General features: G+C 48.5%; 1 protein-coding gene across 5 annotated transcripts in view; it reads left to right on the top strand.

Moving 5' to 3' along the window:
• Positions 1-203: 203 nt before the first annotated feature.
• NECAB2 (N-terminal EF-hand calcium binding protein 2) overlaps positions 204-26,837 on the top strand; it is an 88,044-nt gene continuing 61,410 nt past the window's right edge. The window contains exons 1-2 of one of the 5 annotated variants that reach the window (XM_055726274.1): positions 204-527; positions 14,653-14,677. In XM_055726274.1, the coding sequence (XP_055582249.1) occupies positions 14,675-14,677 (3 nt within the window). In that variant the 5' untranslated portion in view covers positions 204-527; positions 14,653-14,674. Of the gene's footprint in view, positions 528-1,789; positions 3,002-5,133; positions 5,358-14,652; positions 14,678-26,837 lie in introns of those variants that run through there. The other 4 variants (XM_055726277.1, XM_055726273.1, XM_055726272.1 and 1 more) reach the window with 4 other exon arrangements.

The raw sequence follows: 26,837 nt of genomic DNA, 5'->3' as shown, positions 1-26,837 counted from the left end.
CACTATTACAAATAATAAACCTGCTAGAAAAATGTTACAGCATCTCTTCCCTACAACTACACTCTCACAGGCTCTACCTGTGAGTGGCCTGTAACTTTAAAACAAGGGTGTGTTGGTTTTGGGGTTAAATGCTCATTTTATCAATTGCCAAAACGACAGGGCTGGGTAATGCCTTCTTATCACCCAAACAAGCAGGCTAAAAAATACCCAAACAAAACCATCTGCCCCCTGAATTTCTTTATCAGCCATCAGCAGAGGGGTTTTACCTGCTGTTTGCCTGCATCCCTGCACCTCACAATAACAACAATTCAATACTCTTTGGTTTCTAAGGTTTCCACTCAACAGCGGCAGCTTCCCTGGGGAGGGAAAGCCATGCCTGGGGTTGGTGTGGAGCCCTCAGCACAAATGTCCTGAATTTCACAGGATACCCACAGCCCCAGCCGGGAGCTGGGCTGCTGCTGGGAGCTTGGAAGAAGCCACACAGCTCCCAGCCCTTCTCCGGGACGAGCTTGGGTACGTCTTGGAAGGTGAGTCTCTTTATGATTTGGTGCTTTAATATATTTTTAAAGATTTATTTGATGTTTGTTTCTTATGGTGGTAATTCCTCGTAGTGCTCTGGTGAACATCTCAGAGCTGTGGGGAAGTCTGGGCATGTGGGGGCTGTGATCTCCTAATGCTGCAGGAGTTTTGTTTGATGGTCAGGTTAGTCCAGCTAATTCCCCTTGATGAGTTTCCCAGATATCCATGGGTTGCCTTTAGGATTATGACCAGGAAAAACCTGAACTCTCACACTGTGCCCGGTCTACATTTGTAGCAACGAGTGCAGTGGGGGGGGTGAGTACTCAGAAAAGCCCTTCTGCTCACCCGCTTTCACGCCGGGGGTCTCCCACCTGGGCTGAGCCCACTCCCCCCGTGGCTGCTGGCTGGCCCTGGAGCAGGAGGGGGTGCCTGGCTGCAAGCAGGGTGCTTTAAAAGAGGGGAAGGTTTTGCTCACTAACGTAACTGTAGTTGGAAGAGGCTCTGGAGGTATTTAAAGTCCAAGTCTGCATTTTGTCTCAAAGCAAGAGCCAGCATAGCACTCTAAGATCAATGTGACATGAAACGGGATGTTCGAAGCCTCCTGCTTGCCTCAGCCTGGATCAGAAACTTGTGACCCCAGTGACTGGGCTGGACTCGGTGTTTGATTAGCTGTGTTCCCCAAACCACGAGCTCTGGACCCCTCAAAGTGCAGAGGGGGAGGGGGTTTGTTGAATTCTTAGGAGTTAACTTACAGCTCACCTGTACATGGTTTTCCTGGCTCGTCTTCAGACCAGTGTGTTACCTTGGTGCTGTGGGCAGTGTGGCGTTTTCAAACCTGGCGTATAAGTTTGGTATGAAATCACCTGGTGATTACATGTTGCATTACAATAAACATAAATTAGTGCAGGGACTAAAGCAGCCGTTCCAGCCCCCTGGGCTGTGCCAGCAAGGTCATTGTCACTCTACCTAATTCCCATCTCTGTAACGGGGTCGTCATTCCTTCCTCCTGCCATCAAACCATTAGATTAACCTCAATCCCTCAGTCATTAGTAAATATTAGTAAGTCATATGTGACATTTTGCACCAACTGAGGCTGCAGGTCCTGCCTGTTGGAAGTTTTTAATTAAATACAACTCCCCGCTGTGCGCCGAGGGGCAGGGGGGAGCAGGCAGAATTCAAAGGGGAGATGAAAGCCGCTGGCTCTGCCTGCCACGCTGGGCTGCAGGCAGGACTTCTGCTCTGTCTCGGACCTTTCTTTCAGAGGAGCCCTTGGGTTCTTCAGGTGGCCTCTCATTTGAAATTACAGCACATGGGTTGAGCTCCTGCTTCAACAGCCTTTCCAGAAACTGCTGGAAAATATTGGGCATAGCACGTGGCTGAGCCTTCTATGAAAGCCTGCGGAGCAAACATCGCCACTGATGGGGGTAAACCAGCGCTTTGTGCCGAGCACCACATGCATCAGGGAGGGAAAAGCACTGGGCCAAGATCAAGACTTGAAACTGGCGTGGCAATAGCCTTTTCTTGAGATCTCCGAGTTTCTGAACCTGGAGCTGGGGGTGTGGGACAATATGTCTGATCTCTCCCAGCCTTCAACAACCTTCTCATCCTTACTGGAGCCTTCGACTGTAGTGGTCTGGGACCACGTGTGTGTGCCCTGGCTAGGGCAGCAGTGGGGAAGCTCACTACTGAATGTCAAGGAGGCGAAAGTGGAGCTGCAGCTGCTGCCTTTCCTTCTGCAGCATGCCCTGACAGCCGTCGGGCAGCGTTTGAGCTCTGCAAAGCAGCGTGGAAAGCAAAATGCTCCTGGATCAGCAGCAGAGGCAGTGGGCTGCTCTGCGTATGGGCTCTGCTGCTGTGGGACGCTGTGTGGCCTGTCTGCTCTGAGTTTATCCAGACCTGCAATTAATGCTCATTGCTTTCACCGGGATGAACTTTGCCTGGATTTAACTTTTTGTCTCCTTTCCGTTCTCTCCTATTTCTTCCTATGCCACTCGGCATCTGCATGATGCGCATGCATAAAGCTTGCCAGGCAGCTGGTGGCTGCTGGTGGTCCTGCTCTCTCCACCTTTAACAAAGGAGCAAGAAGTGTGCTGGATGCCAGGGAGCCACAGCTCAAGCGGCAGACAGGTGTTCTAGAGCAGGCAAAACCCTGTTGTTTCCACGTGGCCATCACTTGTTTGGTTTCTTCTTCTGGCCCTGGCTGATGGCTTCTTGCCAGGGACCTGGGCAGTGCCGTGACCAGTAGCACGTGGTGGCAGGGGAGGCTGGCAAAGCCCCAGTGCCCGGGCTGCAGTCGTGTTTATTTGCTCAGTACAGACAGTGCCCCTTCTCCCTGGGCAGGCAGGAGGGGATGAGTTCTGGCACACAGAGCCCAACCTGACATCGGTGCCTCTGTCCTCCCCTTGGCTGGGGGGTGATGGGTGGGCTGGGACCAGCCTGAGCACATGCCTTGGGGGTTCCTGTGTTTTCTCACCTGGCTCAGGTAAGTAGAACTGCCTTTCCCCTTTTTTTCCTTGCTTTTTCCATTTTCAGCCTCGTGGAAACTTGGGAATAACTAAGCCACTAGCAACACAGCCCAGTATGAATGAGGGCCTTCTTCCAAATGTCTGAGTGGCTGAAACTTTTTCTATCTAGACCCATTTAGGAGGAAAAATGAGTATTTAAATGCCACAGAGCTGTTTTTGACATTTACATGAACTGATTTTGACAGAAATAGAGAAATAGTTGCAAACTTCCAAGTCAAGTAATGAATCTCAATGGCACATGGAAAGAAAAATTCAGAAAACCTTCTTTATAAATTTCTTCAGTAAATAGTTTAAATAATGAGCATATAATAATACTAAAATGTGTGTGGCTAATACAGTCTGAACCAGTTGTTTAGCAGAGGGACGTCTAAAGGAGAAAGAAGCATATAAATAACCTGAGGATTGTGAAAATACAAAAAAGTGCAATAATTTGGGCCATGAGGGGTGCGGGCTGTTTGGCACCAGCAGTTGGTGTGTAGGGATGCCATCCTAAGCTCATGGCAAGGATGATAAGACGTGTCTTGCCTTCGATTAGCTTTGCTGTGAGCTGTGAGTGGGGACTGAGTGATGACCGGGTTGTACACCAGCCTGCTCTGAGCATCCCTGTAAACGAACACAGAACTGTTCAAGCGTTCCACACAGCTCCCATGAGCCAACATCAACGCCCTGAAGTTCCTCTGTTTTCCCCCATTAATTTTGCATTGCTGGAGAAGAAGGAAACCCAGAAAGGTGAGAGCTTGGTGAAAGAGGGGCTCAGCCCACGGGTGTTCTGGCCTACTGCAACACACCTCTGTGCCCCAGCTACTGAAAAGCCTTTCAAGAGCCTCCAGCCATTATCCACATACTCCAGCAGAGAGAACTGGGCTCCCACTCACTTTTCTTTGAGCAGCAGCGAGAGAAAAATGCACGTTCCCCCACCTGCCACCTCAAACAGCAAGGTTTCACCCTAATTTACCTGAATAAAGATGGGTGGTTAGAAGAGGCGGCTAAATAGTATCTCCAGGAAGGCTTTCCTGGGGGGTCTTGGTGCACTGCCAAGTTTTTTCTGTTTAAAGAAATAATTTTTTATCGTTTTTTTTTTTTTTTTCTCTCTTAAAGCGGTAGCGGGTCAGGGCTGTTGGTCATGCTGTTCCTCCTTTGGAGGTCAGGCACAGGGCTCAGCGTGGGAGGTGTGTAACGCTTGCACAGGGGTGCTGGGCTTGCTGGCTCCTGCATCAGAGATGTTCAGATCTGGGGATGTGGCCCTGGTGGGGTACAAAGTCCCCTGGAGCTGCCTGCGAGAGGGTCTGGCTGCTGTGGCTGGGTGGGGGGAAAGGCTGTTGGGAGCCTTTGGCCACTCTAGTGCTCTGGGCACCCCCAGAGGGGCTGGGCTGAGCTCTCTGGTGCCTTTCTGGGTGTGAACTCAAAATGCGAGCATCTCCTCAAGTGTGTGTGGGGGAGATGAAATGATCTAGTGGTGTTTTGGCCAGAAGATGTATTGCTCCTACTGCAAGCCTAGATCTTCACCTGTGCAGGTGTGCACAGGAGTATCGCAAAGGGATATCCTCATAATACACAGTCACAGGATTAGAAATATTTGTCCAGCTGAGCACTGTGGGTTGCTCTGTAGCTGTGAATGCTGCAATACTCCAGCTGGATTTTCATCCTATAGGGATGGCTATTCATCCTACAGGGACTTCTTGGAGTATGAGTAGGGCGTCAGAGGCAAGTTTTATTTACTAGCAAGAAATTTGCTCTCTGCTGTCCTTACAAAGAGCTGCTAGAATGGGTGGGGTGGGGTGGGTGGGTGGGCTGCAGAGGTGAGAGGACATGCAACAGGAATACTCTCTTTAGATAAAAAATGCCCGAAAGGCTGCTTTGTGTTGGAGCAGGGCAGGAGGGGCTGTGTGGGGGTGGGAGCAGGCAGGCAGCACCCAGCGGGGCCCCTCGGGGGTGACCTTCCCCCCCCCCCCCCAAAATCCGCCCCCCTCCCCTCCCCCCCCCCCAGTTGCTCTTCGGGCAGGAGCCGCGCGGGTCCCCCCCGCCGTGTGGCGGTGGGAGGAGGCGGAGGAGGAGGCGGAGGAGGAGGAGGGAGCCCCCAGCTCCGGCATGAGGCCGGGCTGAGCGATGTGCGAGCAGGCAGCGCGGTACTGCCGGGCCGGCGTGCAGAGGCTGCTGCTGCGCAAGCCGCCGCCGGCGCTCCGCGGGCTGGACGGGCTGCTGCGCTGGGTGGTGGCCAGGATGAGCGACAAGGCTGTCGCCGAGCGGGAGCTGCTCACCCCGGGCGTAGCCGCCGCCGCCGAGCAGAGGAAGGGCACCTCCGTCATCCTCGATGTGAGTGGGTCCCGCACCCCCGGGGCCGCACCGCCGGTCCCGCACCCCGGGACGTGGGTGACACCGCGGCTCCTGTCCCCATCCCTGCTCGCACGGGTCCTGCTCGCCATCGGGGCTGTTCCTCGGGTCCTGCACGGGTTGTACTGCGGGGTCCTGCCACCACCGACCGGGTCGGCATAGGGGTGCAGCCTGGAGCTGTACCCCCTCGCGTGGGGTTTGCACCCGCGGGCTGGGTGGGCGTGGGGCGCAGCCGGGTCCTGCATCCCTTTGTCCCATCCAGCCAGCTCGGGACCGGCGTTATTCCCGGGCCCGGCGTCTCCCGGAGCGGGTGGGCAAGAGGCTGCACCCCGGCTCCCGCAACCCCATGCTGCATGCCCCGCCGTTCCTGCACCCCCGACCGGCTTTGGCACCAGGGTTGTTCCTCGGATCCTGCATCCCTGGCCGGTCGGGGATGGGGTGCAGACCAGGTTCTGCACCTCCCGCGCTGTCTGGGGGTAGGAGTGCCCAAATCCGGCAACCCCTTTCCAGATCCTGTGCCCTGGGCTGGCTGGGCAGGGGGTCGCAGCCCGGGTCCTGGCACCTGCTTGTCTGGATCTTGCACCTCCTGGACTGGCGGCGGGCTAGGGGCGCAGCCGGGCTCCTGCATTCCCCTGCCCTGCACACCCTGGGACCGTTGGGAATAAGATGCACTTAAGTTCTGCATTTTCCGGACCAACTGGGAAAAGGGGTGCAGTCTGCATCCTGTACCCCCTTTCTGGGCCCCTGCACCCCCAAAGTGGCTGGGCATGAGGGTGCAGCCCGAGTCTTGCGTATTTTTTTCTAACTGGTTGGGCATGGAGATGCAGCCTGTATCCTTTATCTCCTTGCCAGAATCCCGCATCCTCTGGAGTGGCTGGACATGAGGGTGCACCCCAGGTCCTGCAGCCCCTTTCCTAGGTCCTGCAGCCTCTGGACCGGCTGGGGTTGGAATGCACTGTTGATCCTTAATCAATTAGCTTGACTGGATGGGGATGCAGGACTCCAGGTCCTGCAACCCCCCATGGGTCTTGCACCGTGGGCTGCCCCAGGTTAGCTGGGCATAGGGGTACACCTGGCGTCCGCCATTCACCCCAGATCCTGGACCCCAGTCCCTGCAGGGCTGCAGCTGGGAGGGTCTGTGCAGGGGGAGCTGGGCAGCATGGTCCTGAGTGCCTGCGAGTGTGTGGGACCCAGGGCTCCCTTACCCAGGTTTGGGGAGGCAGGCAGGGCTGTGCTTAGTGCCACTGCTGCGGTATTTATAGGCTTCCTGATTAGGGAACTAACGAGGCTATTTGCACTTAAAATGGATTGGCAGAATGGGGTGGAATCAACTGGAGTGCAAACGGTGTAATTGGTGTAATTACAGTCTTTCCACGGCATCTAGTAATTAAACACATAGATCCTCAGCTTTGCTATCTCCTAGCTTTATTAAAAAAAAAGTAGTGAATGCAAAAATAAACTATTGAGACACTGGCTGTAGTAAAGGATAATTCACACTCTCCTCCAGCCTCCTTGGAGTTAGGCAGTAGTAACTCTTCCACGCAAGTCCTTGCATTTTCTAAATGATTTGTTGGATCTTCTACCACGTCCCTGGTAGGCATGGCTTGGCAGATCCGAAACTCATTACGTCTGAGCACCCTGGGCTGACAGGGATTTTGGTTCCCTGAATGAACCAGTGCCACTGGGTCTACCAAGGTGCCCAAAGCAGCCTGGAGAGCAGAGGGCTGGGATGGATGGTCCTGCCCGGTGAAACGGGCCAGCAGCTGGGCAGCTGCAGGCTGTAGGAAATGCTGCTTCACAGGGAAACTGAAAAGGTAAATGCATCTAATACCCTTAAGTCTGTTAAGTTAACTTGTTTGGGTTTTCAGTTTGTGGGTTTTTGGCTTTCTTTTTCTTACCTGCCCTGAAATACCAAAATTTTACAATAATGTGGAATCTAGGCTTCAGAGCATAAATTCAATTGGGAAGCAACATTAAGTTTATACAAGAGGTTCCTGAGTTAGGACTTTTCCCACCAAAATGGTATCTTATCTGTTCAGTTTTACCATCTTTAAATGGATTTTTTTCCTGCTTTGAGGTTTGAGCTGAGAAAATCAGCCATGAACTTTCAGAATGTCTTTAACCGGTAGGAAATACTACAGAGCTGGGCGTGCAGATCCTTTTTCCCTTTCACAAGGGGACTGGGTGCCCTTTCTCACCTGCTGAAAGTAGAAATGGATGCTGGAAATGTAAGATTTAAGGGTTTGGAGGGTTTTTTTCCTACTCCCTTAGAACTTGCTTCTCTCCCTTTTTTTTCCAGTTACAACAGAAACATAAACTGAAACTGTGACTTCACTGTAACGGGCTCTTCAAGTGCACCATGAGACCCTCCCTGCCTTTTCAAACAAAGAGTTTAAACATGGGAACATGCATTTAGGTTAATTTTCACACATTAGCAGAAAAGTACCAAGGATCCCACCGAATCCTCAGGGATGAGAACACGTTTCCCAATTACTTCATTCACGTTTTTGCATTATGTGGATGTGCTGGGGAAGCAGCGAGTCCCAGCCACGGAGCAGTGTAACTTCTCTGTGGGTGGCGATGAAGTAAAAGACCTGTAAGATTTTATATTTAACTTACACGTTCACATGAGCTGGTGTGCTCTGTAGGCAGTTCATCGGGGGCTGGAGAAGGAGGGTTAAGCTTGGCTTAATTCATTTCGCTATGAATTAGGTAAGATGGCTCTGACGCTAATGGTACCTTAGTCACTTTTTCTTCCTCTTCTGTTCTTCCATTCCTTTGACTCAGCCATCCCTGATGAGCTTGTTCTGACTCCTCCAGACCGTGAGTGTGGCTGGTGGGTCAGCACAAAGTTCCCTACACCCTTTCCACCAAAGAAACAGAACTGTGGTGGTGTGGGGCAAACCTGAGGGCTGAGGAAGAACAAAATACAACAAGGGGGTTGGATGTCTTCTGCCATCAACCTGGCTGCTGCCACGTGGAGGATGAATCTTACCTTTGGGCTTGTTTCAGTATTTTTCTTCTATTTTTCCCACGTCCTTTCAGGTAAAGGATTAAAAAAGGTTGAATAATGTTTACTAGTTCAGCTCAAAATCATAGGTTTCCAAGTGTGAAAAAAGAGCAGATTAACTAAACCCTGGTAGCAAACTAATGAAGAAGATATTCAAGTCCTACACATTGCCTAAAATAGGCAGCAAGTAAAACTAGGGGGTGACAGATGCTCTTCAGTGGTGGTAGCAGATCAAGCGGAGGTGATATGTCACTCTAGGAGCCTGGAAGATACCACTTTGCATTTAATGGTAAGGTCTTAAAACATCTGTTAAATCAGCATAAGGGGCTGGGGTTGAGCCAAGAGTCTGTACCCGTCCTGAGGTTGCCCTTGGGTGTCTCTCTGTGGGTCTGGGTTGCTCACGGCTGCTCCGTCTGCAAGAGCCAGAACCTCAGGACTGGCAGCGTGTGTAATCTGCCGTAGATAACTAATGTCTATCCGGAGTTTATGATGTGAGATTGTGGTAATGTTATGTTCTCTCTGCCTTCTGGGCTGTTTGAAGATGCCCTGAGCTCCTCTCTGCATCAACGAGGGCAAAACTGCTTTATTAAAAAGTTGAAGCTGTCACAGTGCTGCTCAAATCCGTGTGTGGGGATGGTGGCATTTTCAGTCCAGAACCAATCCTCAAATGTCACAAGACCTCTGACAAGGAGACTATGGTGTGTGTGTGTGGGGGGGTAAGTGTATATCAGATGTATTTGCTGAGTGTGAATGAACCCACACGCAGTATAGAGCTGAAGCGGAGGCTCCCGAGGTATGGGAAATGTCTAGACAGGTATCGCTCTGCCTGGGAGCACTTCAGTGCTGACTTACCGACTGTCCTCATTCATCGCTCCCTGCCTTTGTGTCACTGTCAAAAACCTGTGTTGACAGCAGGCGTGTGAACTCCAGTGCACGTCAGACCTGCTCAGCCACGGCGGCTGCAGGCAGAGATGCTCCATCTCCTTTACACCAGGGAGAGCCCATTGAAAGGGAACATCTCCTACTTGGCATCTAAAACAAGGGTCAGCCTCGGCTAGGGGTGAGCATCCTCGTGGCGGAGCTGTGTGCTCCAAGGGGCACTGCCATCCCCGCCTCCCTTCTGGCTTTGCCAGTGGTGACTACCTGCGTGGCTTTTTGGCTTTGTTTTAAACGCTTCTGAAGAAAGCAGCGCCATTCATTTCAGATCAGATGAAGCTTTTTGTTTGGTTTGCTCTGTCTTTTGCTGAAAACTAATTTTGACCCTTATTTGCCTCTTTCCTTCTTTGACAGGATCAGAAAGATCAATTCAAATCCAGCTCTTCTGTTAGTGACTCCTCTTGCACCCTCTCTTACATGGCCACTTTTTCAGCCCCACAGGACTGAGTCAGGTGTTTAGATAGAAAATACAGAGAATTGTGCCAAGGGTGCATTTCCAAATGTAAATCTAAGAAGTGGCACAGTTTTCCAACTTTGTCAATAATGCAATTTCCAGTGCAGTCCTTATTAGCAAAGCTATTGCAGCCACAGGAATCCTTTCCCAATCCCCTTCTGCTTTGACCTTTTTCCTTCCGTGGGTTGGTTTTTTTTGTTGGGTTTTTTTTCCCCCTTTTCTTTTTTTTAAGGTTGATTCACCCCTTGTGTCTTTGTTTACCTTCTTACTTCTCTGAGTGAACCGGGAAGGCAATTCTCCTCTTCTTTCCTCCTCCCTATGTGAAATCCATGACTCGAAGTCATCCCCTCAAGCCATGCAGGCAGGGCACGGCTGGGCTCTGTGTGTTCAGGGATTGCTCACTGCAAGGTACATGATTGCACAGAAGACTTCATCCTCCCTCTTCTCATCAGGGCGTTGGTAGTGGGTGCTCAAAATGAAGTTACACCCAGGGCCAGTGTTTATGGAACAGTAATTTTTAGTACTGTGTAGGTCGGGACATCAAATGGAACTCTTACCTGTCTCACACAACTTTTATTTAGGACAGCTAGGTAAAGTCTGAGGAGAAGGGAAGAGTGAAAAGAGGCTGGGACATGGTGTTAACTCCCTTCTCTTGGGGAGAAAAGGGGCGGGGGGGGGGGGGAAGAGGATATCTGCTTCGGAGTGGGAAAAATGCCAGAAGACCTAGAGCTCTGGAGCAGCCTTGTTTTGGGAGGTGGAGGGACAGTATTTCCACACCAATGGTGTATTTCTTAGCAAAACACCAAAATCCAGCTTTTCCCCATGCATGGGGAAAGTTCATTAGCCTGATGATGCCTAAAGATGTAGTCCAAAGTGGCAAAGCTTCAGCTCATTATTTTCTGGCATTATTACTGGAAAAAGCAACACAGAGAGGCTATAGAAGAGGAAATCTCTGCCGGTACCTGGAGTTAGAGAGATGAAGTCCATACGTGATATAAAACCTTGTCTTGGCTCTAGATGAGGTCTTGAGACTTGTAGGGAGAGGAACAGAAAAAAAGAACAGGAATGCAGGAACTTAGTGAGCAGATTAATTGGGTTTTTAGGTGTATCTGGATGCTTTCACATCCATAGGCTTTCCTCAACACACGAGACTTAGGGGTTTTTTGTCCTCCATTCTGCACCAAGATGACGATGGAAAACAAAATTCTTGCTCAGTTACACTCTATTTTAAATCAACATTGTATTAACCTGCTGAAGGGATAATAAACTCTCTAAGCCCTGTAATAATTCTTAGACTTGTTAGGGGAGTACTTGTGTGAATTTAATAAAAGTGCTGAGAAAACCTCCATTAAGCAGCCCCTAGTGTCGCATATTCTCATCCAGAAGCTTTGAGAAGGCAGAACTGAATGTTTAAATTTGAAACCGTCATTTGTTTCGAGTTTATTATTACCACTAGTGTTTTGAATTGCTTACTTCTGGCAGCCAAATAGCTGTAGTAGCCATTTGAGACGACAGCAAAAATGTACATTTAAAAAAAAAGCTATTAGAAATCTTGAGAGAGGTTCCTCGCTCTAAATAAAACAGAGTTTATATTCATCTCAGCACCTGGTAAATGGAAAAAGTGCGCTGCAGACAGTGAGCTGCATGCATTGCCTGCGAAACTCCTATAAAATGGGTTAATTTGGCCCATATTGTGGGCGTCCTGTGGGCTCACCATGTGACTTCGCCTGTGCTTCAGGAGACTTGCTTAATAGTTTTAAAGCATAGCTGATGGGGGAGACGGTTGCTGTAGTAGTTTTTGGACTGGATAATTTCTCATTTACCGTCTAAAAGCAGCGCGTTGCCCTACCAGTTGGAGAACTGGGGGTGATGGAGCGGAAAGAGCATCCCTGGTCAGGCTGCGCGGTGCTGTGGGCTCCTGCCTCACGAAGCTCTCGGCCACTGGGGACAGTCCTTGGTCGGGCTGGAGGCGCGGGAAGCCAATCTCTGCCGAAGGCCTGGCAGGACAGGGTGTTTCTCCATCAATGTTTCATCACCTCCGCTCTCGCTGATCTCCAGGGCTGCTGCCTTGACTAAGTTGAAGCGGCTTTGCTGCTGAGAGCGAATAGCAGCGATGGAGTTACTGCATTCCTGCAGAGAGCGGCAGCGGGGTGGACCAGTTTCACAACGTCTGTGTTGGAGATGATGCAGCATCTTTGCTTATATTCCCCCTTGCTGGAGCTGGTGGGAACTTTTCCTTGCCTGAGCTGCCTGGGAGCTCAGCACTGAGCTGCCTTCGGGGGTTTGCCCCGCTGGTCCATAGGGGAGGTGTGAGGGGCTGCGTTTTTCCTTCCATCACCAGACCTTACGCCTTTCCCTTACCAAAAGCACGCCACATCCTTCCCACAGTGGAGCAACTAATTCAAAACATGAACAGAGGGCATCTTCAGGCTGTGTGTGGGAGGGCATTCTTGTTTGCGGAGCTAGAGCATAAATCCTGAGTCTTCACAGAAGCAGCGTTTTTGGCAGCATTACTGATCTATCACCGAGTATATTATGTCTTTATCAGCCTCCTGATGCTCATTCCAGTGTTCGTACCTTGATGTACTGCCTGCCTGTGCTGACAGATGACTTTATCTTAAATTGCTTTCTCTCCAGGCGTCCTGTTTAATATTTTTTTGTGTGTGCAAATCTTAGGTGGTCCAATTAAGTTGGAAGAATAAATCTTGTTCATTAGCAATAAAAACTAAACAGCTTGGTCCTGTAGAATAAACCTCGGCAGGTAACGCAATGATGTGATCGTCCATCAGGGTGTTCATTTAGAAATGGTCATACTTTCTAGGAGTATCTGGGGGAGTTAAAGCCCTAAAAAGTTCACTTAGTGAAGCTGGACATAAGTAATTCAATTTCTTAACATTTCTTCAATTTCTTAATTTGATTCCCCCCCCCCCCCCCCCTTGCTCCAATCATTCATGGGAAGGCTGGTGGCTCCACAGAACAGAGCACTGCAGATTGAGCCTTTATCCCACTTGAAGCTACATTTTACTGATTGTTTTTGCCTTCCCCTTCTCCCTCTGGGCTTAGCAGGGCGGTGATCTCCCACAGGACCTTAAAATAGACAGCGCTGCTTCTGTATTAGACTCGATGCAATGCCTTTGTTCCCAAGCAGTGGGAACAGCACCAGAAGGATGTGGTGATGAAATAAAAAGCCCAGAAAGAATCAGCATCTAGAAAGAAAAGTGCTTCATCTGGAGGTGCTCGTGGGGAGTGAGGACTTGAGGTGGCCAAGCCAGGAGAATAGGAATATTTCATACTCCGGGCAAGGCATATTGTGCACAGCTGGGTGATGTGTACCAAAGCCATGGGGCTTGCTGGGTCCTGCTTGTCCTTCCTGGCTTTATTCTTTCTTCCCGTAGACAAGCCATGGCTGGCTGGCCCTTTAAAACCCGTATTTAACCTCGATGAAGTCCGTAAGTATGGAGACAGTAGGATTTCCTCCCCCCCCCCCCCCCAACTTCTAATTACTCTAAAAAATGGTCAGCCCAAGAAGTAAGCGGTTTTGGAGTGGCTGCAAGCTGTAGTCCTTGTAGGGTTTTTATGATCCTCTCTTGAAGCTGGGACTTAGTGACTCCCCCCATTTAGGCTTGGCTTAAGGAGAAGGTGTTTGCCTCTGCTGAAGCACACTACAAAGTCCATCTTTGACCTTGCCTTATGCAGCCTAAGAAGAACTTTGGGCAAAAAAATGATTAATGTTCCTTAATTAAACCATATTCACTTAAATAGCACATTCTGCAATTCAGTTTGTCTCTTGGGTTTCTTGCTTTGTGCAGCAGTTTCTTTTCTGATATTATTTATTTATTTATTAATTTAAATGATTTTATGACCCAGAAAATAAGAGATTCCATTTTATGGCTGACTCTCATCTGTCCTGTTGGTGTTTTTATTCCCTCCACAGGGAAATGTCTTTGTACAGCCAAAAATCTCTGCTCTTGCTCAAATTAATAGGGCCAGGTCTGAAGAGATGATGAAAATGTTTTCCCCTTTTCTGCCTAATTTATGAGCATGTTGATTTTTTTTGTAACTTATGGCAAAACCTGTGCTAGCAGCTGTTTTTGGCAGAAACCTGTAAGATTTTGAGCCTTGCACAAGCCTCTTGCTATTGCATTGTGTCAGGAGTGTCTTCCTGAAATGAGATTAGTCAGAAAAATAGGAGTTGTTTCTACTGTCTTTCTCCCTGGTGAATTCTACTGTACTACACATTATTACGATTTGTTTTCTTCTGAAAGGGCTATCTGATTCCTCTCTGTGGGCTGTTCCTCCACACTGTAGTTTTAAGTCTAAATATAATCTCCTTCCCACGCAGGAAACTTGTGGGGGGTTTTTTTGGTTTTGTTTTGGGTTTTTTTTTTTTAATATTGTAAATAATATGTTTCAGAAGTGCAGAACTGTGGAACTTAATTTAAGGGATATTATTGATGCTAGAGAAATTGGCTGGGCTGGCTGCATGGATGGTGTAATCGATTTTTTTTTTAACGGGTATTTATCTTGTGTTGGCTCCATGTTTTTGGCTTTCTTCTGTGAAGGTGATGGGAGATGCCCGAACTGCTGGAAGCATTTTGTGTTATCTTTATTTTGCTGGCTAGCTCCTTTTCCACCAGTTATTCCAAAGTCAACCATGTCGATAGTCTATCCCAGCAGTGGTGGCCCATCGTGTGGGTCTGAAGGATGATGGGCTGAGACTTGGGAAGGGTGAGCTCAGCAAAGCACCTGGGCTGGCTCTTGAGGGGCTGGAGCGCGTGGTCCTGCCCTGTGCGTGGGGTTAAACATGGTGCTAAGGGCTTCACCCTTTCAAGTTGAACAGCATAATAAAAATGTTTCTTTTTCTCTTTCAATTCTAGATTTTCAGAAGAGCTGACAAAAATGGTAAGTCTGTAAATTTGTATTTTACATTTCTTGGTTGAACTTTTGTCAGTATTACCGTTTTCCCTGATAGCAACATCTAACTGTTCAAATGTCCCGCAGTTTATTGAATCTGACGCTGGTACGGTGTAAGCATCAGAAAAGGTTTTGTTGTCTCTTTGGCCAAGATAATCTTAGAGCAGATGTGATAGTAGTGTGCAAGTTGCCAGGGTGGGATCCACCCAATTTGGGGCAATTTCACAAGAAAGAACGTAAAAATAAATCACAGCTAAGTGATAAGTGACGATACACCTCTTGATAATCTTGGAATAGCTTTGCAAAACAGACTTCATCTGTGAATATCAGTAGTTTGGCTCCTGAAGGACTCGACACGCGTCAAGGAGCACATGTATCGATGAGTGTTTTCAGTCTGTGCCTGTAGGAAGCTGAACATCTTCGTTGAGCCAAGTCTTTTCTTAGGTGGGGAATAATATAGAGGTGTCTTCTTTAAATGACTTGGGATCCTGAAAGGAGAGAGCGGCTCTGCTGTGAGAGAATGTAGTTATGGGAAAAAGAAGCAATGGGTCCAATCCCAGGATCTCTCTCCACACTGAAAAGCAATTTAATTTTAGCTCCTAGCTAAAATCCCAAGAGCTAGTCTCTATTCTTTCCCTGTTGTTCAAGAGGAAAATTAAATATGCATCAAAACTCTGTGTGTGTTTGCAGAGGGACGTGTGGGAGGGTTGTGCAGAGGAGCACAGGGGAGAGTTTGTTTTTTTCCCTACCAGATTTAAAAGGGTGATACCTGATTTCCGTAAGAGCTTGTAGATCCGTGTGGTCGCCATCCCTAGGGAAGGCAGTGAAGGATGCTGTGAGCTGGCTGGTGTACAAAAGTAAATGCCCTGTTAATGTGGGCGTTTGGTTATAACAACTGACACAGTAATAAGACGTTGAGATTTGTTGCTTGGGTCAGCTGAGCAGTTGTGCAATGGGAGGGGAATGCTTGGGGTGGGGTGGGGGTCGGGGCTGGTGTGGAGGGCAGAGCCCTCCAAGTGCTGCTTACAGGGAAAAGTGAATTTGTGCTTTTGATCCCCGGGCTGTTGTACTGCACAGCCTCCTGAGCACTTAGCTGTTGCAAAATTGGAGACCCCGAGGTTTTGTCTGATGAAATATCAGATGCTGCCTCTGAGAGATGCTGCCTGTTTGCCTTCTGCTGGCTGGTGTGCCTGCCCCCACGGAGCCGAGTGCCAGGGTTGCCAGCTTGTAATGAAGCCTTACCTGCCACTTGCTCTCCATCAGGAAGAGTCTAGCAAGGTTTTTGGACTACAATCCTCAATGTCTTGGTTGCCTGCAGATACCAGGCTAAAATCTGTGCTTAATTATTCCCATCTCAGTCTGAAGTTGAAAATGCCACTCCAAACTTCAACCTGGGAAACCGTTCCTTGTTCAGCCCATGTTTAGCTTCTCTCCTGCCGGAGCTTCCTTCCAATTTCTAGGACAGCCTCTGTGTAGGGCAGCTGAAATCTAAAGCAGCAATTTTTCTTTTCAACAACAAACATTCCTCTGCTGAACAAAGGTTGAAAGGATGCACTTTGACGTACTGGTCTTGATATAGTTATTTCCAGTGACTGCTTTTTGAGCTCTGCCAAACGATGCTGCACTTTTGTTTTAGTCTCAGTTAAATTTGTAACAGCTGCGATGGGGCTGAAGAATCAGAACTCCAAGTACAAAATCTTGGCTGTTGTGCCAATATTAAGGCTTTTGAAGGACGGGTGAGTGAAGTAGCTCAGAAGTTGCTCTTCAAGCTTTGGTATTCCCTGGGCACTGCAGCATGGTGGAGGGAGCTGCTGCCTGCCAGGAGAAAACAGATGTGTCCAGCCAACCCAGCCAAGAGGGCGAAGCTGTCATTTTGGTGGTTTTACCACATCACAAGGTTGTCGAGGTTAAATTTTAGTGAAGCTCTCACCACAGGGGCAGCTCTCTTGGTGTATTTGGTAGGTGCCAGTGGCATGAATCTGCATCTTGGGGAAATGATGAGCCTTTGGAGCCCCTTGGTCTGCTCTGGTGATGGGTCTCTGAGAAGAACAACATACCTTTGGGAAGCTGGTGACTTTTGCTGGCCATTTCCCTTGCTGTTGTTAAAACCCATCCAAATCTCCCGCTTTTGCAACCTTCTACACTGTTACTAATGATGGGCAAACACTCCGTCTGTGTTTTAGCGTGACTAACAGGTAAAGGCCAAACAAGGTGCTTCCATCAGCAAGAGCAAACCTGTTGTTTCTACCGCTGCCCATCCCCCTGGGAAGAATCTGCCCAGCTCCCCCATGGTCTTCTCCCTGGATGTTTCTCTCTTGGTAAGGCTCAAGCAAGTGGTCCACATGGATAACAGGTAGGATCACTCCACTGTGTGTGGAGTGGAAGATGGTGAGTGGCTCAGGGACAGCATGATGCTTAGAAGCATTTTCTTGTCCTGCTCGTCCAACCAGAGGGAGTTTGGATTTAAGCAAAGAAGCAGAGATTAGTGCCCATAGAGCTGACCTTGGGGTGTCCATCAGCCTTCCTGGGCACCCAAACACTTCTCCATGGAGCTGCTGTCGCGCCCAGCAGACATACCCTCCTGGGGGCCAGGTACCCCATCACACAATGCCCATGGGGAGCTTTGCTCGTGGATGAACGGTCTCTTTGGTTGACCGTGCTGTGCAGGCATGAAAAGGTGTTCACTCCTTTGCAGGTATTCCCCTGGGTGGTCTTTGTCTGAACATCTTTACTCCATGTTAGCACGTAATATCCCAATTAAAATTCTAACAGGGATGCTTGCATGGTTTGGAAGAACTGGAGCTTTTCTTGTCTAGGTCACAAAACGTTAAAATGAGTGTGGATTGCCAGTGACATCTCTGCCACCTGGTAGCTGTTAATGCATTGGATGTAAAGGTGATGGGCTGACTTGTCAGGACCCTTAATCAGCCTGGAGTGATACGAATAGGCACCAGCAAGGCAAGCCCTACCCCTATGTCTGGTGGTTACATTGGTGGTTTGTTGTCAAAGAAGGTGCTGGGCAGGAATTCGAACGGCTAAGGGTGAGAGCTGCCACTGCCAGGGTGCAGATGTCAGCCCTAGGTGAGACGAGGTGCCCCCCCAGCCCTGGCGAGGCTGCTGGCTCCAGCTGCAATTCTGAAATTTGTCCTGCTTCTTCCTGACCCTGGACGGGCACTGCAGGGGGGACAGCTGGCTCTGTTAATAAAGGCCAAATGCTTTCTGCAGAAAGAGTTGTCTCCATCTCTGCATCCACTCTCATCGCTTGCAATGCAGGTGACCTACAGCTACACTGTCTGGACAGCACAGCGCGGTGCTCTCCGTGGGACCAATGCCACCAGGCAAATGGGATGCTGCCCTTCCCTTTTTACCACCTGGATGACAGGCTGTCACAGCGCAGCGTGGCGTTAAGTGGCAGCTCTACCCCCATGTCGGTTCCTGCGAGGTGAGGTGGCCGAGCACGTGGCAGTCTCAGTGTGGCCCCTTTCCACCCGCGCTGAGTAGGGCTGTCCCTGCCATCCTGGGGCTGCCTTCTGAAGGACTGCACGTCCTGCAGTGGAATTCCTGACATCCTTCTACATGCTGCTTTTTTTTCCTCCAGACATCTGCCAGTTGCAGTGGCCAGCTTTGCTCGCCATTCATAGCTGCTTAACTCTTGCTAACAGAGTTTTCCACCCTTTGTAATTAGCTCAATATGTTCCTCTGCAGCCTTTTGGGGTCACGGCTTCCCACCGCCGCTTCTCCAGTCCCCTGTGGCTCACAGCAGCCGCTGCAGGAGATGTGCAGGAATATTTCCCTCGGTACAGCCTCCCTGCAAACTGTGCCTCAGAGGTTGCCGGAGCCAGAGGTAATATCTTTGTATTTAATATCCCTAGGGATCTCTTTTTCACAATTTTCCCTGACATCCTAGCCTTTAATATATCGATTTGTTGAAATTCAGTCTCTTCATGGCATTACCTGGTACAGCTCCAAGGAAGAGTGGAAGCATCCATCTGCAGCTTTCGTGTCTCGCTGCAGGGGTTTGTGTCCCATACGCAGTCCTCCGCTGGAAAACCTTACACTGTCCAGTTTTTGCCAGAATCCCAGGAAGGGGCCCTGAGCCCCGGGCAGGCTGCTGAAAGCGCAGGCTCACAGGGTCCCAAAATACTTCACTCTGCTCACATGCTTCTGCTGTCTCCACACCTGCAGAGGTTCTTGTCTGGCAGGGACGTTGCTCTTTTTAATTAACCGGCTGAGACGAGTCATTATCCGGCGCTGTTGGTGGTGGCATAGGGGGTGGTGGGCTCCTGGGGCAGGGACTGGTGGCTTCACCCAGAACCAGCAGCTCCTTGCATTCCTCATCTGTGCTAAAGCCACCCCTAGAGATCTGCGTAGGAGTCCTACAGAAACAGGGGGGTGAAATACAAAAAAACCTTCAGCTCTTGCCATCTAGTTTAACTAGAACATCTCATTTAACTTTTGCAATCAGGTGATTAAAGGGTCACCTAAAAAACAAAGTGGGGATTGTAAGCCTAAGGAATTTTCTGATGTGCCGCTTCCTACAGTCAGGTGGTTTTAAATTTGTAAATCTTTTCAGCATCTTGATTTATTTTTTTTTTTAATTCCCCCCACCTGGTAAAAATGGCATGTATTGCATTAAACAATGTGGCTGGTTCAGGCACGGTAACTATGGAGCCTGATGGTGTGAGTTCAAGAGCTTCTCCCTCCTCCCCTTCCAGAGCTCCGTGACATAAATTGTTAATTCATGTAAAACTGGAAAATTGGATGTTCTTGGTGCAAGATGCTAAAACACATTATTGTCCCTGCCATGTTCAGGTACTTGTATTAAGGTGATTTGATTTGGTGCCTACATGTACTAAGAGACTGCTAATGAAGCAGCTCTTCCTTGTTAGAAGAAAACTTGGCTGTTAGTCATTCAAAATAATCTTTTTCTTCTGTGTAGGAGTGTGTTTCCTTTTTCTGCTAATAAATCCACCTACTGTCTTGTAATCTTCCCAGTCCCAGTAAACAATACTTAATCGTTTAATTGGCATGTGGTAAGGAAATGGAGGCATATTGTTTTAGGGTCTTGAAGCAGAGCTGTCAGTCATCTGAGTTATCTACGATGTTCTTTGATCCTCTCATTAGAAAGCTGTTAATCAATTATAACTTAAATAGCCAGGGATTCTCTTTGAAAGATTAAGATGCTTTTATTTTGACAGAACAGCCTAATTGGTAATGATTCATTACAGAAATGTTGCTTCCCAAAAACTGGAGTTTTATTATCTTGAAATCTCCAGTCACTGCAACTACCCAGCTCCCATGTCTGGAGTGTAACTAGATGTGAAGTGCATCCAGCTTTAATCTTGTGATTTAGCTCAGTGGGTTTTGCCATAATTACTAGATCTTGCTCATGGAAATGCCCCATCCATGGGGTTGGCTGGGCACCAGGGGTTAGGTGGTTTGCTCTGGACCTCTACCATGGAGATGAGATGGGGAGGAGAGATGCAAAAGAAAACGTGCCAGAGCCTCATCATGTGGCTCTAAAGCACCTACAGAAAACGTCAGGATGAGCTGGCAGTGGCACAATATGTCACTTGACAGTGCCCAGGGATGAGTTAGCATCATGGTTTCGTCAACTTGGCACCTTCTTATTGCTGCTGTCATTGTGACTTCTACACCAAGGGCTGGTCCAAACCGCTCTGCTTCTCCCTTGAGTTTATCGTATCTACAGAAGGTGTGGATGGGAATGAAGCCGTTCAGCACATGCTGTCTTGGGTAGCTTCTGCTGTTATAAAAAAATATGAAATACAATGAGGTGTGAACATGTATTAGCTGATTTCATTTATAAATTTAACATAGAGATCTGGAGTGTGCTGAGTGGAGGTTTCAGTTTCAGTTGATCTGGATGGTCAGTTCAAGGCCTGTAGAGGACATAACAGAACTAATAAAGGAAAAAAGGAAACGGGAATGCCGCGGGAATAGGTGGTTGGGAAGGGCTTCTTGGGTAAGAGCCACTGAGGACAATGGAGTTGCGCCCATTCCCATCCCAGTAAGGCTTGTCCTTTATATAGCTGCACACAGATATCTATTAGTCACTTAAAAGCTCATTAAAAGAGATTTATGCTCTTATTCTTTATAAGTAACAGTCTGTGTGTTGCAAACCTCATAGCAAATTGCACTACAACGATGGGAGCCGCAGACAAGAGGGGAACGTAAATGTCTTTGGACACCAGTATGATGACAAACTGGCTAAGGAGCCCAGTGAGCTGGCGGTGGGGCTGTGCCCTTGTGAGCAGAGCAAACTCCACTGCTTACCTACAAACCAGCAGAGCTGCTCTGCCCAACAGTAAACAAAAAAACTTCAGGAGCATCTCTCAGCCCCAGCTTGCTATGCTAAAGAACCGAGGCGTGGCAGAAGTGTAAGTTTTCCCTAAGCAGAAATCAGTCTTGTTAATCACCAGTATGCAAATGGAGAGACTGAGGCTTGAGGTTGATTAAAGGAGGGGGGGGGGAGAGCAGGGAAAGCCCGTGGCCATCAGTGGAGGGAGGGGGCTGAATGGGTCCTGGCTTGGTGGGTCTCCAAAAGAGCATGTGGGTGAAGCTCCCAGCAATTTCCAGCCCTTCCCAGCCGCTGTGTGCCTTCAATGTCTCGTTTGTAGGCAGAGGCTGTTCTTCTAAGGACTTTGAAGATCTGGGAATTTTTTTATGGGGAATAACTCTCAAAGTCTCACCCACCCTTTCCAGCCATGGAGAAATTATCTTGATCACCTGTAGCGAGCCTAGAACAGGAAGAAATGGGTGTTTGTGGATGTGCATAGAGCTCAAATTCACATCAACTGGACCCAGGTCACTGTGTAAACGTGTCCTTTTCCCCCTTTCACTCTGAGAATGCCCCTCGCTGAGCTTGAGTGGTTAATACAGAAACCGGGGCAAAAAGGGGTGAAAACGCCTCTTCAGTTCAGACACCGTGGGGGCACAGGGGAATGCGTGGAGAGGGGGAAGGAGAAAACGGCACTGGTGAGCAGATGGGCCAAAGACCTGATTTTTAAAATTCTCTTCCAATGCTTCATGTCCTGGTGGGCTTCTGGGCTGCAGGCTGAAGGAGTCACTTCTGGGTCAGGAAGTCGGGATCTCAGTCCAAGCACAGCGCTGCTCTCATGACATGTGCCAAACGTTGTGTATCGCTTGCTTGGTGTCCTGCCTATGGTGGTGGTTGTACCTGAGTGCTCTCCTTATTTCAGAAACCCAAGAAGCTGTCACTGTTCAGCTTGCTTGTCCTGCCTGGGCCCATCTTTCTTTTTTTTTTTTTTCTTTTTTTTTTTTTTCCCCTGGCATCTGATTTGAGCCTTTTGGGTTGTTTTTTTTTACGGCATCTGATGGCTGGGCAAAAAAACTTTCATTCTGCAGCAATTCTGAGTTTAGAAATAGCAGGCAGCTATTATTGATTACCTTGTTAATTTATTGAAACATTTTTAGAAATCTACTTGATTGGAATATAGTGTGGTAATTGTCTGCAAGGTGGTTTTAAGGCTTGAAGAACTTGTCTTCCCACCTTCCCCCATCAATTTGAGGCCCTTTTGGAAAACACCCTTGCACAGGTCTTGAATGGTGGTGAGCAGCTGGGGCTTCAATAATATGGCACCCAAGGCATCAGGGAAGAAAAATTAAGACCTTGTAGCTTTGGGTGCTTTTATGAGATCTTAAAAAGATGCCAGATTAGGGCTGTGATACCTCCATAGATATATATGTGTGTGTGGTGTATGTATATCAGACTAAAAAGACCCTGAACACCTAATAAGCCACAGCCATAACTTTTCATCTGTTTTGAAATTACGCTTTTACTGTGAGCTCCTGGGAGCTTTGCAGTCCCTGCCCTAATGGGCTACCACTCATCAAACCCACTTATCTTCCAGACCTAGGTAATTACCTTCTGTGCGGCTACTGCTCCTCACGCACAGGGAAAACCTTGAGCTATTCATAGCCCACTGGTGTGTCCAAATCAAATCATTAGTTTCTAAGTGAGAATATTCATAATTCTTGCATAACAAAACCAGTATTAGCAGCCACCTACATATAAGTGGAAAAATGCAGTGATGAATCGGGTTTTCTAAGTATAGATAAATCTTGTTGGTTCTTCCATGACCAGACAACCAGTCTAAATTTATTTATCTTTAAAAAAAGAGAAAGATTTGCATTTAGATAGTCTAGATTTCATGTGACAGTCAAAACCACCTTGTAAAACTGTGTAATGACCTTTATTTACAGGGAGCAAGTTTGAAGCTGTTTTCAGTTATTTAGATTCCTGTATCATTTCCTAGCTCTCTCTATTGTATATTCAGTTATCCTTCCAAGTCCTTGCAAAGTTCACAGCACATGGTTTTGAAGAGATGACATCTGTTTAAATTGGGACGTGCTGTTCCCAAAATCATAAACAAAACCTATCAACCAGATGATGCATTTACATTCTACACGAGAATGCAGAAATTGTGAAAGGTGGTTGCTGGCCATGCTCTACCGGCTGTTGCTGGCTGTGTCCAGTACTTCTGTTCACCCTTAAACCCTGTAAGCTTAGGATCCAATTTTCATCACTGACCAGCTCGAAAGGGCACTTCTCGACTGCTTGTGCCCTTTTGGGGCTGCTTTTTTCTATTCAGCAAAGATATGAAGGTATCTGGCACGCACTGCGTGTAACAGAAGTGAAGAGCCGAGAGTTTTTAGGACCTGTTTTTCTTCTCATGTCGCTCCTCGTTAGCAAGTGCATTGTAGAATCAAGGGGTGTTTTTATACTTCTTTTTGGCTGGACCACCTTAATTCTCTGGAGTAGACCTTGAATTGGGTGCATAGGGTTAGGACTTCATTCACAGCTGCGTCCTCACGTGCTGCAGGCTGACCCTTATACAGCAGTTCACCTAGTGCAGGGCTTAAGCCAAGGAAGGTTTGAGCTGGACAAGGTTTGGATCCAGCCCAGAAACTCCCCCATGAACTCAAGTCAATGATGTGGCCAGCACGTGAGCTTTAATTTCCACAACAGGAATGTCCGTATCCCACCTATCTCTGCACAGCATCAATCAATGGCCCATCACTATCTAAAACTGTTATTCCTACCCTGCTCCTAAAGTTTTTCCCTGCTGAGAGCTGGCTACCAAAACAGAAGGGACCTAGAAAGCCTTTATGGACAGCGAGCAGCAGAGGCACTATCAGTCTGAGCGTGACCTGCACATGGTGGTGTGCAGGGGATGGGGTCGGGGGGTTATCCACAGCTGAGAAAGCTGCTCTATTTAAACAGAGCGCTTAGCCTTCCATGCAGCTGGCTTGCTGACACTTCAGTGGATATCTGGTAGCTCACATGCCTGACTGGGATGGTGCAGAATGCCCTGTCTTCATTATTCAAGGTAAAACCCATTGCAGTGTTGGTGGCCATCACCTATGTCCTTACCCTTTTGCTGTAAAACCTGCAGCTGGAATATCAAGCCTGACTTAAAGCAAAAATTAAAAAATCAGCATCACCTAATATTTGGTCTCCTTCAGTGTGCTTGCCAGCCTGCGGTACCTGCTGCCCTGTGACTGTTAAGCATATTTACACATTGGTCCACCCCAGGGCTGTGCTTGCAGCTCCTGGCTGTCCTCTCTGCCCAGCACCTTCCCTTCTGGTGGCTGCCCAGCCTTTCTCTCCACTCTGTCTCAAAAATCCAGTTGCAGAGTGAAGCCCGTCGTAAAAGTCCATAACTGCTGTAACCTTCAAGGCTTCCTGACATTTCTGCATTCACAATAAATGGATGTGAATGACAGATAGTCAGTTACCTAAACACGCAGGTGTTCACATCTCCATGCTTTTTTATTAGGCTGCACCTCAGTCCATCAAAAACTCGGATGGTGAAGCTGACCTGAAGGGTCATCTTCCTATGAGCGCTGTGTGGGCAGAAGTGTCTGCCCTCAGGCCATTGCTGACCTCCTGCTCTCTGCTGGACCTCAGAAGGGTCAGATGTGGAGGAGCAGGCTAGGTCAGAGCTTTTGCATTGGAAACCACCTACCAGTCTGCCCCATGACTGGATTTCCAGCCTGACCCATCAATCGAGCGTTCTTGCTGTCTGTATTTGTCACTTAGAGGTTCAGGGTGGGCTGAGACCTGCCTGCCCATGAGCATCCTCCCGCGGCTCATCAAGCCTCTTGCCTTCAGGATACGTTGCTCCCCGAGCTTAGCAAAAGCTGATCTGGCAGAGCAAAGAGGCGTCTGCATTTGGGGTCTGACGGATTGACGCTATTGTGTCACATTGGGAAGTGGCTCAAGGTGGCTGCGTTCAGCCTTTAAGGTGGGTTTTGTCTGTGTGATGGAGCCGGGGCATTCCTATAGGCAATGCTCTTTTTCTGCTCTATCTGTTCTCTCGCTTTGCTCCTCATTCAGTTCCTTTAATACAGAGAGCTGGGGACAAACAGTGTCCTCAAGAGATGTGGGGAGGGGACATCGAGCAGGCGTTACTGCTTTAGCCTGGCAGTTTGAGGCTGAACATTTGATCAGGAGGACAGTGATCCCAAACACCGCCACTTTGCTTTGAAGTGCACCAATTAAGGTCTGACATACAACGTATCCCAGAGAAGACAGGGTTTATTTCCTTCGTCTCTCTGTGGGTTGGGAGATGTAGGTTTTCTTCTGCAAACCTCATTAGAGACTTGCAGGCTGGACAGGAGCGATTGCAGTGTATTATTGTAACAGTTTTAATGGCCTTGTTGCAAGTTGCGGAGGGTAGGAACGAGGGATCATGGTTTGCCAAGGAGCCTTTGAAAAGGTGCTCCATTAGCCTGGAGGATTTTTAAAGACATTTCTTTCTGGAGCCTAAGTTGAGAGATTTAATTAGGAGTTGCACAGCAAATGTGTCTACATGGCATGATGGCAGCCAGCAAAGGTCACTATGAAACATTTACGGAGCTATTACCTACTTGTCATCCCTAGCAAAAAAATGTGAGTTTTATTGGTATTAAAGCTCATATATAAATATAAAAATATTTATTGGTCTATAAAAGAACAACCTTAAAAGTGGTGGCTTTTCTGGAGCGTGGAAATTGCTGGATGCTGCTAGCTGGCCCGGAGAGACAGGGCTGTAGGCATCCTTGAAGGCCATTTCAGTTGGAACGTTATATTTGTGCATTTTCCTTGCCAGTGGATCAGTCTTTGTGCAAGACCACCCTGATGTCTCTCTGCTCTGAGTTCACAGCACAAGCCCCAAACTGACTTCAGGCTCCTTGTCCAGGCCAGCTGCTGGGAATGTCCCTGCGGTCTGGCTCGCCTGCGGCGCTTGTGTTAGCAGGTAGCAAAGATCGAAGGGCAGAGAAAGGCAAAATAGCAGGGCATCCTCCAGAGGTGACAGCCACGAGCACTTGGTGGCTCAGCTGAGATTTGGCTGCACCAGGTGCACCTGATGCCTGCAGCTGGGGATGCAAAGAGTGCAGGTTTGGCAGGGAGGGGGAGCGAAGCCATGAGCTAGTGGGGTTGTCACTGTGTGCTCTGGCCCAGCCTTACTGTAATGCCACGCTCCAGCTTCAGGAGAGGAGGGGTATCGATAGAAGGTCTTTTCTGCATGGAAGTGGCAGCTTGAGGCAATGGGAAGGCTGTAGCTATAATGGCAAGCCAGGGCACTGATGGACATTGAAGGTTTAACACCTTAGGGTGCTTTTTGATCTGTCTCATTAATATCTCATGCTGCTGTATCCGGGAAGCTTTCCACGGATCCTGCAAATCAATATTCCTCCTGCTAAATTCTTCATGTTGGATTTTTGTGGCAGAGATGAAATTTTGAAGTGCTTAGAAAGGACTTTTTCAACTTGAGTGGCGGATTAAAGAGGTGCAGCTGACTGCAGGCTTCAGGGACTCGGCTGGAGTGTAGCAGTGACCGTGGGACATGGCCTGGGTGCAGGGACAGGCTCCTAGGGTGGACATTTCCATTTTGAGTGTTGGGAATCGAACCCTACAAACTGTGGGGCTCCCACTGCCCTGTGTAGCTTTTCTTCAGCAGGCACAGAGCTTGCTGCTTGCTTGCGCCTAGAAGCGAGGGGTAGCTCTGGTTTGAGCCTCTTGATTAAATCCTGGTCATATCTAGTTTCATTGCTAGATGTTAGTCTGAAGGATCTCAGCTGCTGCTCCCTGCTCTGCATTATCAACCCTGCTGCCCATGTG

The sequence above is a fragment of the Falco cherrug genome, chromosome 14, assembly GCF_023634085.1.
Source record: "Falco cherrug isolate bFalChe1 chromosome 14, bFalChe1.pri, whole genome shotgun sequence".
Classification (NCBI taxonomy): Eukaryota; Metazoa; Chordata; class Aves; order Falconiformes; family Falconidae; genus Falco; species Falco cherrug.
This window is presented reverse-complemented; position numbering and strand designations above follow the sequence as displayed.